Here is a 13,761-nt window from a genome sequence, read left to right on the forward strand (position 1 = left end):
CCGCCCGCCCGCGCTGTCCCCCCTGCACGTAGGCTCGCTGCGGGCCGTGGCTCAGTCGCTTGGTTTTGCCCCTTCTTCTTAAAATGCCGGCGGGCAGCCGGGTCCTGGGAGGTGCCTCGGGTTAGCAGCGCGATTCGGAAGCGTCGCGTAAGTTGAGTGTCGGACGAAATGGCTCGGTGCCTTTGGAGCAGGGCTGATTCTCCCCGGTTCTGAACAAAAGCGGTGATGCCGGGCCGAGGGTCTCGGGGTGGGGATGATTCCCTGTTCTGCAGGTGCAGGAAGCCGTGGCGAACACCTGCACCTGGTTCTCTGAGGAGAGCCCCTCACAGGAAGCTGGCAGAAATACGCACCCTCGCTGGGCCGCTGATATTTGGTTTATTTCTCCCCAGGTGAAACACTTCCGAGGGATCCTGATGTGTCTCTTTCAAGTTACCGCTAGAAGGTTGGTTTCCCAAGCGCATTGTGGACTTAAGGCCTCGTCTTCAAAGAAACAGAAGTTTTGCTTGGAAATGGCTCGTCCTAGTTCAAGTAAGACGTGTACTTGTTTGCTTTAGCACCCCGGACAGGTTTTTAAGGTGGATTTTAAGTCCTAGAAGGTTTCGTGTGCTAGATGAAATCCATGGCTTAAGTCAAAACATTTAAAACACTGTGGAGTTCCCTTTTTTGTCCCCCGGCTAGTAAAATTACCTTTCCATGTCTGTGTTCTGTATAGTTCCAAAAACACTTGCATAGTTGCAGTCAGCATGGCTGCAACAGAAACGTGTTTCTAATGTTTATAATTTATGCACAGAAGTATGCAATTGTTAATTGCATTTTCCTTTCATAATCCTAATGAGTAATAAAACTAATTCCTTGTTTCTTTGTACAAGAATGGGCCTCCAGCACTTGTAACAGCTCAGGAGCTGGGTAACCCCAGGAGCCCTGTTCAGACTAGCAGTTGTAGCTGTCCTCTTTCTGCTTGTTTGGGGGGGTATTTTGGTTTTGTTTTTTGATTTGAGAGTATGTCTTAACTTGAAAACTGCACACGGGTACAACACCAACCCCCCAATAGTTGGGTAGCCGAGGCAAATTTGCTTTTTCTGCTGCCTTGAGCATCAGTGTTTGGCTGCTGCCAGAGACCAGGCTGGAGGGCTTTGGGCCTGAGCTTTACACATTCAGGGCTTGTGAGGTTTGGTTTGCAACAGCAGGTGGGGTATCAGAATAGCAGCGTTCTCTGCCCAGTCCTGTGGCTCTGTGCTAGGGGCCTTGGGACTTCTCCAGTGACTGTTTCTCCTTACAGGAATTTACCTGCCTTTGGGTGGGCTTTATTTGTGTGTGTGTGTGGGGGGTTGTTTTGCTTTTTATTTTAAAGACCACCTAGTAAATTGCGAGGATTAGGGTTGTGGTGAGCAGCTCAAAGTTCAGCTGGAAGCTGCTCACTAATGGGGTACTGTAGGAGTCTGTACTGAGGCCCGTATTGTTTAACACCTTCATTAATGATCTGGATGATGCACCAGAGCCTATCCTTGGCAAGTTTCCAGATAATACAAAGCCGGGAGGAGTGGTTGATACTCCAGAGGGTCCTGCCCCAGGGGAGAAATAGCCCCAGGCCCTAGGACAGGCTGGGGTGAGCAGCTGGGGATCCATCCGCTGGGCAGGAATGTCCCTGGGGAGCCGCTGGGCACCAGGTTTGCCTTAGGCCAGCGATGAGCCCTTGTAGCAATGAAGACTCCAGGGCATCTTCTCAATGCATAAAACCACCCCCTGGTGTTTGTCTGCTGTGAGGGTGGTCAGACAATGGATTGAGTTGTGCAGGAAGCTTATGGAGCCTCTATCCCTGGAGACATCAAAACCCACCCCACAGGACATTGTCCAGGGCAGTCTGCTCTGGATGACCCTCCTAAATGGGGGGGGAGGTTTGAACAAGACAATGTCCAGAGGTCCCTTCTCACCTCAGCCATTTTGTGATTCTAACCTGTGTTACTTTAAAATTCATATCTGAGGTAAACCGCAAGAGATGTTTTTTTGTCTCTCTGCAGCTAACCTGTTCCTTTTTAATCTTGTTTTGACTCACATAAAAAGGCAAAGGAAATTTCCCATCTTTTTCCCAAACTACTTTACCATGCAGCGAAAAATGGAGGGATAACACATTAAAAAATATAAAATACAGTTGCAAAACTAGAAAACGGGCAAAATGCCTCAAAAGAAAATATGTTTTCCCAAATTACCCTAATTTTGAAGGTGATACTTTGTGGAAAGAAACCCCAAAAACAACAACAAAACAAACATATATTTTTTCATCTCAGGATCTTACCTCACAATTAGGAAGCAACCTGTTCCTGGGTGGTGGTGCCAACAGTTGTTATCGGGGTAGTATCTAGTGTGGGGTTTTAGTTAAATGCTCTGCCTTTCAAATATTGACTATAATCATGTTGAGCACAGGTTACCCTACTGAGCTTGCTCATACACATATTTTGAGGATCTCCAAGAATTGCCCTTTAAATTCCAACATAGAGAATCTCAGGAACCAGTTGGTGTTCTGAAATTAAAGTCATGGGAGTTGTGTGTAGAAGCCGTTTCTGGATGTGTACGTGTGGCCTCTTAGGTCACAGTGTGAGTGCCTGAACAGCTCCTTGTTCTCCTGCCCTGGCACAGACATGGCTGATTTCCGAGAGGTGTTTGCCAAAGCCAAGCACATCGCCATCATCACCGGAGCTGGGGTCAGTGCCGAGAGCGGCGTCCCCACCTTCAGAGGGGCTGGAGGCTTCTGGAGAAAGTGGCAAGCCCAGGTAGGTACTGGTGGCCTGTGCCTCTCTGTCCATCACTTAGGTGAGTGTGGAGGGTCAGGAACAGCTGGGGGAAGAGGGTGGAAGTTCTCCCATGGCAGTGCAGCAGGGACAAAGCTCTCTCCACAGCTGCCTCTGCAGCTCTTCCTCATCCACTTGGGGATCTGCTTCTGTCCTTCAGTTTATCAGTTGCTTGGGAAAAACAGCATTCTTGCAGGCAGCTCCGGGTCTTTCTACCATCCTTGTTTTCCTGCAGTTCAGCTGTTTGCTCATCTTTTGACACCGTCACTGTTTTCCTACCTTGTGGGGCCTTTCCTGTTTTAAACTCTTAAGAACCTTCTATCAAAATAACAAAGTAAGAACTGATGATAGAGGCTGGTTGTTTTCTTTTAATCTTGGTGTCTCATAACACCCTGTAAAAAGGCTTTAGGACTTGTTTTATTTGCAGGCAGGTTCTTTAACTCTCCCACAAGCTCTGTCTCTCTTGCTGGAATGATCTTGTGAGCACTGAGAGCCACTGGGGTGGGAGAGGAGGTGGGAGCAGACACTGGGAGTGCAGCTGAAATCACAAACAGTGTGAGCTGTACAGGGGCCTTGTGAGTCTCATTCTTCCTGGGGCTGCAGGTGTTCCAAGCAGCTGTTACGGTGTCAGTACCTGCTACCCCAAATTCTGCAATCACACCTGCTTGCTTTGTGGTTTCTAATTACAGCATTCCTGAAAGATTTGATGAAGTTAAAAAAGGGTCAGAGAGATGAGTTTTTTAGCTGGTTTGGATCTAAAGATGAGGTTTTTTTCTTTCAGTGCCCATCAATTCAAATAAAACGTGTGTGTATAACTGCCTGGTCCTGCTGCATCAGAAACTTGTATTCAGTGTTTCGGTGTCAGTAGAATTGTGCATTGAGGCACTGGACTGAGCCGCTCCTTGTTTTTGAGACAGATAAGGCAAAATCAGAGTTACTGTGAAAAGCGGCTTCAATTTTACCTGCACACCAAAGGCAAGACATTAGACTTTGGTTTTGACAGTGGGTGTAATTTGGCTTGTGTTACACTTAAGGCAGAACAGAAATTGCTAGCGAAGGAAATACATTCACTTGATGCTGAGTTTTATGGCTGCTGTGGAAAACAGAGTTACGGGTGCCAGAAAATTGTGTGTATTGGAATATCTCATCTTGCTTTGTGCTAAGTTCCTAATAGTTTGGCAGGGCAGCACAGAATATGGTTGGAGTGTAGAGTAAAGCCACGCACCATACTATTGCTGTAAGTTATTTCCTCTTTTGATCTGACATTTTGAGTTGTCACCCCTGTAAGGGCTGTGGAGCAATATTCTTATTAACTGCATCTGGTTATAAATAATCTGCATTCGATAACTTTGTGATGCTGGCAGCAGTGTACATGGCAGAGATCCAGCAGGCTTCATCTGGGGAGGGGATTCTCCTTTTGTTGTAGGATGACCTGTTAAGTGTTTTGCAGGAGCTGGCTACTCCGGGGGCTTTTGCACGAAACCCTTCCCGTGTGTGGGAATTCTACCACTACCGGCGGGAAGTGATGCTGAGTAAACATCCCAATCCCGCACACATCGCCATTGCGGAGTGCGAGAAGCGTCTGAGCAAGCAAGGAAGGAGCGTGGTGGTCATCACGCAGAACATCGATGAGCTGCACAGGAAGGCAGGCACCAAGCATCTCTTAGAAATTCACGGTAAGAGCTGGCTCACCTCTCTGCCACAGGCCAGGAAACCCGGGGTGGGGAGTGGGAAGAAGGGAAAGCAGGATAAGTACAGAGAGAAAAGAACTTTGTCTTTAAAATTATAATAACTTGCATAAAGTTATTTACAGTAACACCCTGTCCTCTTTCAGAAGTTGTTTCAGGTACTTTGTAGCCTCTCTTTATTCTTCATCTTTAGAATCACAGAATCTCATCTTCCTGTTTTTAATGAATTCTGACAGTACACAGGAACTGGTTCTTCCTTCTCACTTGCACAGTTTTCTGCAGATCCACTCGAATTCACGTGGCTGTGACACCTGGCTGATTTCACGTAGAAAAGGGGAAAAGAAACCCTAAGGACTTCATTGTGGTAGTGGTGGTGTCAGACTGCCACCAATAAAGGGTGTATTGGCAAGCCTGGCCTGACCCCTGGTGCTTCCCTCTGCCCCATTCTGTCCTGTCCCCACCTCTGCAGTCCTTGGCTACAGGAGGACAGAGGGACTGGAAACAATTGAAATTCCCTTACCTTTCTTTCCTGCACCCAGTGGCCCTCCCCCTCTCTTCCCTGTAGTCAGAGGCATTCCTCACTCCCACAAAGTGCCAGAGGAGAACAAGGCACCTGGGGGTCAGCGGGGCTTTTGGATCTGAGGAAATGTACTGGTGTGGAGAGAAAGAGGGTGGGGAAACTTTTCTCCATCCTTGGAGGTGCCCCACACATTTCTCCACTCCTCAGGCCCTGCCGCAGGGTGGAAGTCTCCCAGGACAAAGACCCTCAAGCACTGTGATGCTTTTTAACTCAAGTATCACTAAAGGTTTAAATGGCATTTCCCACTGCTACTTTTGTGATTTGGACACAGGAAACCTGCACAAGCTGTTTTGCAGTTGTGGACCCAATGATGAAGCCTTGGCAACAGTTTAATTTTGGTTATCTGTATTCTGTGCAAAATGGACACAATTTTATACTGTTGGTAATATTGCACATCTTGACAGCATGTTAGTAATGCTACAGAACTCTTGGGAGTGGGGAGTTTTGCATGATACAAAATGGTGTTAACCAGCATATTTAATTTTTTTGTAAGAGGAAAAGCAATAAACAGAAATCATCTCCCTCAGTGATACTTTATGATTTTCCTCCAAGGTATATTACAGGACTGTGTATTACTCATGTCCTTAGGCAGAACAAGGTGACACTGGGGGACTGTCTTTGCTGTTACGTTCCTGTAGTGAGTTACCCACAAAGTGCAGCCTTCAAGGTCTGTAAATGAAGGCTGCCCAGGATAAACACAACCACTTGCCTGCACAGCCACACCTCAGAGCCATCGCCTCATCCCCGATGTTTCCTCTTTGTGTGTTCCAGGTAGTTTATTTAAAACTCGGTGCACCAGCTGTGGAAATGTAGCTGCCAATTACAAGAGCCCGATCTGCCCCGCGTTGGCTGGGAAGGGGTAATCCATCCTCTTTCTTTCACCACTAAAAAAAGGAAGTGGGCAGGGGGATGAACCAGGCATATGCAAACAGATTTTTAGGGATTTTTTTCCCTTTGCATTTCACCAGAGCTTTAGATAGTTGCATAAATAATTGTTGTGCCTTTGACAGTCTTGGACAGCTTATTACTGTCGCTCAGCTCCAGGATAATTCTGGACAAATTCCTGCCTGCCTTGCGTGTGGTATTTCAGGATTGTAGTAGGTGTTGAAGTTGGCTCAAGTTGCAGATTCCTTGATTGGAGGGTGTGCGTTAGAGAATACTAACATTTTTAGAGAATGCTAAGTTTTTATTAATATATAAAGTGCATTTTGTAGAGCTGGATATGTATTTCCATTTTGTAACTTCAGAGCTCCAGATCCTGACACAGAAGACGCTGCAATTCCAGTTGAAGACCTTCCTCAGTACGTACGAATGACTTTGTTTGGACTGTTACCTCTTCATGCTTTGTGCATCTCGGAGCTTCATGTTACTGTTCATGTCATTTTGGAAGGACATTCCACAGGAGAGAAATGTGTGAGACTTTGCCCTGGAAAACTGAGTCTGAAGTTACAGGGACATCAGACAAGGAGTGTGTAGGAGAAGTTACCATGGTGCTAAAGGCATTGCACATTTGTGTACTTCAGCACCAAGATGAAACGTGCCTGAATTTGTGGGGTTTGTAGTAAGTGAAGTAGTAGGAGAATTGCAGCAAGAAAGTGAGTGAAAGTGAGTGCTGCAGCAGTAAATGTTTTGTTACTTTGCAGGTGCCACTCAATGTTATTCTGGGGTACTGTGCTGGGGTCCGTCAGGCACTGAAAGTGCACGGTGCTTTTTTACCCTGCCCGAAGCTTTGCCTTAGCTAGCTGCAGATGCAAAAAACCACCACATTTTTCATCTGGCTCCTAAGGGAAAGAGGCTAACACGATGCTTCTGTCTTTTGGTTCATTTCGTCCTTAAAACCCTATTAGCCACTTTGTTAAAGCTGATGGAGGCCGAGGTTTTAATTTTCATGCATTTCAGGAGCTCAGTAAGGGGAAGACACAGTTAAGTATCTGTGCTGAACAACTGTTCAGCAACCCCTTCCATGTGGCCAGGCGGCACATGTGTACTTCCAGCACATGTGTAGCATGGAATGAGCTGCCTTCTGTCCAGCATGTGGTAGAGGAAGGTGTGGGGAGGGCTATGAAGGAGAAGGGAGAAAGAGTGAGGGCAGGTAAGCCATGCCCAAGCGGGAATGAAACCTGTGTTGCCATTCTGCCGCCTGAAGCGCCTCCGTCAGCAGCGTGACGCTGTCCCTTTGTGGTGTTTGAACAGGTGTGAGGAGGACGGCTGCAACGGGCTCCTGCGTCCCCACGTCGTGTGGTTTGGTGAGGCCCTGGATCCTGGCGTGCTCACAGCGGTGGAGAAGGAGCTGGATATTTGTGACCTCTGCTTGGTAGTGAGTGGCGCTTTCCTTACCTGTCCTCTCAGCCGGCAGGGAGGCCACGCTAAGGAGGTGGCACCTCCTGGGTAATGCAGATGCATCTGTGCTTCCCTGGGGGACCTAAAAGCCCAGAGGGACTCTCTGGCATCCAGTGTAAAACATTAAAAGACCTTGCAGTTTGAAAATGTACACAGACTGCTCAGAAGTTAACAGGTGCACAGGTGTTAGGGATTGGACAATGTTGTTTAGTCGTTGAATTTCACTCCCCCTCTACTCTGCTCCTGCAAGATCCCACCTGGAATACTGTGTACAGTTCTGGTGCCCCCAACATAAGAATGTCATGGAACTGTTGGAGCAAGTCCAGAGGAGGGTCATGAAGTTGGTAAGAGGACTGGAGCACCTCCCCTATGAAGAGAGCCTGAGAGAGTTGGGGCTGTTCACCCTGGAGAAGGGAAGGCTGTTGGGAGACCTTAGAGCAGCCTTCCAGTACCTAACGAGGCCTGCAAGGAAGCCAGAGGGACTCTTCATCAGGAACAAGGGGTGATGGCTTTAAACTGAAAGAGACTGAGTTTAGATTACATATAGGAAAAAGTTCTTTACCGTGAGGGTGGTGAGGCACTGGAACAGGTTGCCCAGAGAAGCTGTGGATGCCCCATCCCTGGCAGTGTCTAAGGCCAGGTTGGACAGGGCTCTGAGCAACTTGGTCTAGTGGGAAGTGTTCCTGCTTGTGGCAGAGGGGTTGGAAGGAGATGATCTTTAAAGTCCCTTGCAACCCAAACCATTCTATGGTTCTAATTTCTCAAACAGTGAAAAATACAATTATTTTGATACTTAAGTTTAAAAAAAAGTTATATACTGCTTTTTTGAGAGGTGGTTTACATGCCATGTAGGTTCCAGATCCCTAACCAAAACACTTGCTCAGAATATTGCGTTCCCTTTATAGAATGATCTCAAGTAATAGAAGGAACGTTTCACTGGGTTTTTGTTTTTCCTGAAGACAAAGTGTGCCCTTTTGTTTCTGGGATTTTTTTTCATCTACAGTTACAAACTGGTTTTTTTTGGGCTGCATCAGCAAAACAATTCCTGATTGCTACGCTATGTTAAATAGCTACTGATTTGGTTTCGTTTCTCTAGGGATCTCCCAGGCTTTAGTGCACCTGCATTTCTCTCTTGTGAGAAGGACCCTCACCTCGGGGCTGGGTTGGTTTGCTCTGTTTAGGCGCTGTCCTGCTACACTTGCGACTTTTGTCCCATTGGCTGCAGGTCGGGACCTCGTCCGTGGTGTATCCCGCGGCCATGTTTGCCCCGCAGGTCTCTGCCAGAGGAGTCCCAGTCGCGGAGTTCAACATGGAGCCCACTCCTGCCACGAACAGGTTCAGGTAACGCTGCTCAGGAACCAGCCGTCAGTGCCCTCCATCCTGCCTTTTGCGTCCAACTGCTGAAACGCTGCGGTTAGACCAATACGGTCTAGTTTTCTCCCCAGCACTTCAGAAATATTAAGTTTCTGTTAGTAAGTAAGAAAAGATGATTCTTCTTCCATGGTGGAACTAAGTTTCACTGAAGACACAAACCGTACTGTTTTAAGGGTGAGGCTGAAGTCTATCCCTGCGCCCCACCAGGCCTAAATCCCTCTCTCCTCCTTTTCTTCCCTCCCTCTCTCCCGTCCCCCTGCCAGACTCGCCAGGTAACAAAGCGGCGAGCAGCGGGATGCGCCGGTGGCTGCCCGCGCCCTAAACCTGCTGCTTCCTTCCAGGTTCCACTTCCCGGGCCCCTGCGGGACCACGCTGCCGCCGGCGCTGGCGCGACACGAGACGGAGATCATCTCCTGAGCCCCGGGATCGCCTCCGGATCGCCGGGAGCGGCCCGGCGGGGCCCAGCGCGGGGCGGGCGGGGCGGAGGCGGCGGCGGGACTCGTCCCCATAGCAATAAAGGGGCGGCGGCGGGGGCCACCCCCGATGTCCTGTGTCTGTGCGCGCATCCCGCGGGGCGGGGCGGGGCGGGACACGCAAGGGTGGGGGTGTCCCGGCGCTCGGCATTCCCCGGCGGAAGGCGGGAGTGGTTCCGGGGCGGGCGGCGCAGGGCCCGCGGCCATGGCGCGGCGACAGAAGGCGAAGACGGCGGCCGCGGGCAAGCGCAGGGCTCCCGCCGCGCTCCCCAGCCCGGCCCCCTCCTCGGAGGACGAGGCGGACGAGGCCCCGGAGGAGGTGCCCTTCGGCGTGGCGAGGGAGGCGGCCGAGGCCGAGCGGCAGCTCGTGGGGCAGGCGGCCCGGAGGTGCGGACACGCCGGGGCCTCCTGCTCCTGAACCGCGGGTCTCACACCAGCGCTTCCCTCCTCTTAGCCCCACTCTTGTCCCCCTTATCCCCTCGCTTACCTCTCTAATCTCCCCTCCACCCCTCTTACCCTCTTCTTACCTGCCTTTTAACCCCCGTTCACGCCTCTTGCCTCCTCTTACCCTCCCCTTCCCTCCCTTATCCCTGCTTATTTCCCCTTGTTACTTCCTTTCCCCCTCCCTTATCTCCCTTCTTACCCCACCACGCTTCTTACGCCTCCCAGGCCCCTTCTGCCCCCTTATCCCGCCCTTAACCCCTTTTACCCCCCCCCTTCACTCCTCTAAATCCCAGTCACCCTTCCTATCCCTTCTCCCTTATCCCACCACCGTGGCCCCCTCTCACCACCTCCTTTGCTTTTCCAAGCCCTCGCTCACCCCCTTTACCCGCTCCTAATCCCCCCTCTCGCCCCATGCAATGCTGACAGTGGCTCCCGCCTCCCCGCAGGCACCGGGAGCTGCAGAAGGAGAAGCGGCGGCGGCACCAGGAGCTGTTCGCGGAGCAGAAGGTATCGCGCTACCCGCGCCGGGCTGCGGGCGGGCACGGGGCGTGTGTGCCGGCGGCGTCCGTGCCCGCCTGACCTGACTCCCCTCTCCTCCGCAGAAGCGCAGGCTGCTGCCCGAGGCGGTGCTGCAGGAGCTGCAGGATGCGTCCGCACGGTGAGGGGGCCAGCGGAGGCGGCAGTGGGTGTTGGGATCCCGTCTCCGCATCTACCACCCGTGGAGACCCTTCGGGTCCTGGCCTGGGAGGCCGGGCTGGAAACAGGGGCTTTCATGGCTCTAGTAAACGAAGGGAGTGGGAATTGAAGAGTAACCCGTTGCGTTCTCTTTGCTCCCCAGGCCCGCAGAGCATGCTGCGGCAGATGACCCAGGTATGCTACAGCTTGCTTTGCTAACGACGTGCACATCTGGTATTTCAGGAGTTCATTCCTGTACCAGAGCTGCAATGGGAGCTCTGGTAAAGGGACCTTTTCCAAGTTTTAAACATGAACAGACTGGCCAGACTGTCTTTTTCCAAGGATAAGAAATATCTGAGGAAAAATCTAAAGTCACATTTGATCTAATTCTTGCGCCTTTTACAGAAGTCATTTGCTGTGTGGTGATTTCAGTTAAATAGCCTGAAGTGTTCAAGGAAATCATGGGCAGGTGCTATAGCAGAAAAAGCAAGGATTAGCAAAGGTGGATTAGTATTTAGCCCTTGTTTAAGTTATACATGCTATTCTTGGGTAGAGTTGTTAAATTGCCTCAATACTTTATATATCAAACTACAGTTTAATAGCATCTGTAAAATATTAAGTATTTTCAAACTGAGAATTACAAAATCAAGTGTCTAGAGTGTTTATGACTGCTGTTCTTGCTTCATCTGTACTTCGAAGTACTTCACAAAAAAATCTTTTATTTAAACAGTTCTCTCATCCAAACCTCACATGCTGCTGGATGGTGTAACTGCTACTTTTTCTTGCTTTTATTTAAAAAAGATCTATTGTATTGGCTTAACAAAAAGATGAGCTGAGAATGAAGCAAGACTAAAGCCAGAGCTGGATTTCCCTCTATGGGTTACCCATAGCTGTTGTGTTGCATTGAATTTTTGTCGCATGATCAATCCCATTTTGTTGATGCCAAGGAAGAGAAAACCTGGGTAGCAATACTTTGGGTTGCTCCTCTGAGCGTTTTTCTTCCCCTCCCTCTTACAGCTGTTCTTCTTAGTCAGTGCTTCTGAAAAGTGCTGCTTAAGTCCTGTTCCTGTTTCACTGACTGGTTTTGATTTGTAATGTTTGGGAAATTCTGTTTGCAAGTTACTCTAGGTGAAGAACTTGAAGATGGGGCTGCACAGCTGGCACAAGGCCAGGCCCAAGGGCAAGGCCAAGCTGAAGTGCAGGAGAAGAAAGGCAAGAGGAACAAGGGTGCCAGGTAGGAGGAGATGATTTTGCCTTGTGTGGGAAGGGGCATTACAGCAGCTGTTCTGTCACTGCATGGCTGTACCCTCTTCTGCACTTCATGTTCCGCCTCGCCTTCCTCTGATTGAAAGTGTATTTATGTGCTAAAAGCACCTTTAATGTCTTCTGGTTTAGCATACTTACATATGTGTGCATATATATATAAAATACATAACAGAAATAATTTTTATATATGCTGTATGTATAACTGCTATGAGATAACTGGGCAGTCGTAAGCACAGCAGTACACATTGTGTTGTGTGCTGGTACAGGTGGGGTGGTTGAGCCCTGAATTCCTGCATTTAAATCTATTTTTCTCTCTCCTCTTTATTGCTTTGTCTCTGATGGCCCTAGAGAGGAATTGCCCTAGCTTCTGGTAGGATGAGCTCCAGACTCCCAGGAAACTACTTGGGGCACACAAAGGCATATGACAACAGCTTGAGAGTATTGATCCATTTTTTTATTTTTTTAATACTGCCACAGAGCTCATCTGAGTATTGGAAACCAGCACTGGGTGCTGCTGTGCTCAAGCAGCAAAGCTTGACAGCAGTGTGTGTTGTTCTGGGTTCTGTAACCACACTACAGGGATGTACATCTCTCTTTGACTAGGACAAAAGGAAACTACATGGCTGTGTGCTTAAAAGACCACAGTGCAACAGGCCTCCACCAGCAGCTTGCCAGAGACTTTCTAAATGCTCAGCTCTATGGGCCACACACCAACCGTGTACAGGGTAAGCACTTCTTCCTGGCTGGGTCTGTATTGAGTCTTGTCTGGCTTAAACTCCAAGGTTAACACTTGTCTCCATTTCAGCAAATGAATTTTTTTCCCTTGCAAACAAGAAAGATCCAGTAAAAAAAGCCGCAGTTCAGTTTGTGGACAAGTCTTGGGGTGAGTATAGAAAGTCGGAGTAGGTACTATTTTACAGGTATGTGGTTAAAAGTACCCTTGAATAAAAGCATGGTTTCCATGCTAGAGCATCGTGGCTCATGATACTCTTAACTCCAAGCACGTAGACAGGTAAGGGAACGGCAGCAGGGAACTGCAACCTCAGTGGTGTCATGAGCACACCCCCAGAGACAGTGTATGAGACACAAGCTGAAAAAAAAATGACTTTGTTTTTGGTATGTTAAGAAACAGCTGTTGTCCTAGAGCTGGGGCTGCTCAGTGAAATAAATACTTCAGTAGCTGTTGTTTCAGCCTCCAGTCTCTGAGCTGTTGGAAGGCATTTCAGATGCATCTCACACTTAAAAGCAGGGATACTGAGATCCCAGAACATCTATGTGAGCACAGGGAAACAGCACCCATTTCTCCTAATTTCCATAATGGATGGGGACAGTCTCACACCTGCAACAGTCTGTGAGACTCCTGAAGACCAGAGGCAAAAGTTACTGATCCTTAGCAAGCAGGGCTGCTTTCCATCTGTGCTCCATCACTGAAAGCACCACTGTGCCCCCCACCTGAAAGGGCCTGGTGCAAGCTGGTACTCCTGGCCAGTGGAACGGACCTGGGGCATACAGAATACCTTAGAAAGTTTATCAGTGTTTGAGGTGGTGGTTCTGTTCCAAAATGCTGCAGCAGTCAAGCTGCTTCTCCAGCACATGGGCTAAGAAAAATGGTAACTTAACAGCTATTTTTTTTTTCCTTAAGGGCAAGATAAAAAGGAAAAAGCAGCAAGGTTTAAGAAACGTTGGCTGGCAACACAGATTAAAAATGGAGTCTGAAGACAGCTTTTTCAGAAGATGCTGCCAAGGACTTTTACTGACAGTTGATCTCTACACAACGGAGGTGTCTTTTCTCCCCTTCACTGTCACTTTGCTTTGAGCTCCAGCCATCAGAAGGTACCAAGCTGTACCTGATCAGACTTCCCTGTTCTCTCCCCTCTGTGAAGTTCTTGGGGGAGCTACAGAGCAGCCAGGCCAGTGTGGTAGAACAGCTGGTGCTAGGACCAGGCTTGCTGAGCTGCCTCCATGAGGCAATGCCCATGCAGAGAATAAAGATGAGCAATGTTTTACCTACTGTTGTGGATGCTGCATTCCTTACAGCAGGCAATTCTTCCTGCTGCTTCAGTGACTTGCATCTCTAAGGAAAGGCTGTGCCCTAACAGCAGAATCATTAAATCGGCTCCCACAGCAGGACACTT

At 49.0% G+C, this 13,761-nt stretch overlaps 2 protein-coding genes across 5 annotated transcripts in view; both read left to right on the plus strand.

Annotated features, from left to right (window-relative positions):
• SIRT5 (sirtuin 5) overlaps positions 1 to 9,291 on the plus strand; it is a 9,901-nt gene extending 610 nt beyond the window's left edge. Inside the window, exons 1-9 of one of the 4 annotated variants that reach the window (XM_042048972.1) lie at positions 7 to 147; positions 390 to 528; positions 2,635 to 2,768; positions 4,237 to 4,462; positions 5,826 to 5,913; positions 6,302 to 6,355; positions 7,248 to 7,371; positions 8,620 to 8,735; positions 9,110 to 9,289. In XM_042048972.1, the coding sequence (XP_041904906.1) occupies positions 414 to 528; positions 2,635 to 2,768; positions 4,237 to 4,462; positions 5,826 to 5,913; positions 6,302 to 6,355; positions 7,248 to 7,371; positions 8,620 to 8,735; positions 9,110 to 9,185 (933 nt within the window). In that variant the 5' untranslated portion in view covers positions 7 to 147; positions 390 to 413 and the 3' untranslated portion in view covers positions 9,186 to 9,289. Of the gene's footprint in view, positions 1 to 6; positions 148 to 389; positions 529 to 2,634; positions 2,769 to 4,236; positions 4,463 to 5,825; positions 5,914 to 6,301; positions 6,356 to 6,444; positions 6,609 to 6,697; positions 6,948 to 7,247; positions 7,372 to 7,644; positions 7,768 to 8,619; positions 8,736 to 9,109 lie in introns of those variants that run through there. The other 3 variants (XM_042048973.1, XM_042048975.1, XM_042048974.1) reach the window with 3 other exon arrangements.
• Positions 9,292 to 9,406: 115 nt separating this feature from the next.
• NOL7 (nucleolar protein 7) lies at positions 9,407 to 13,632 on the plus strand. The gene is made up of 8 exons (XM_042048976.1): positions 9,407 to 9,628; positions 10,132 to 10,192; positions 10,288 to 10,343; positions 10,524 to 10,555; positions 11,480 to 11,594; positions 12,230 to 12,351; positions 12,432 to 12,509; positions 13,269 to 13,632. The coding sequence occupies exons 1-8, from the start codon at positions 9,447 to 9,449 to the stop codon at positions 13,340 to 13,342; spliced, it is 720 nt and encodes a 239-aa protein (XP_041904910.1). The 5' UTR covers positions 9,407 to 9,446; the 3' UTR covers positions 13,343 to 13,632.
• Positions 13,633 to 13,761: the final 129 nt, after the last annotated feature.

Source organism: Corvus kubaryi, unplaced genomic scaffold (assembly GCF_017639235.1).
Source record: "Corvus kubaryi isolate FWS band 111438036 unplaced genomic scaffold, C.kubaryi_AGA036_p1.0 69, whole genome shotgun sequence".
NCBI lineage: Eukaryota > Metazoa > Chordata > Aves > Passeriformes > Corvidae > Corvus > Corvus kubaryi.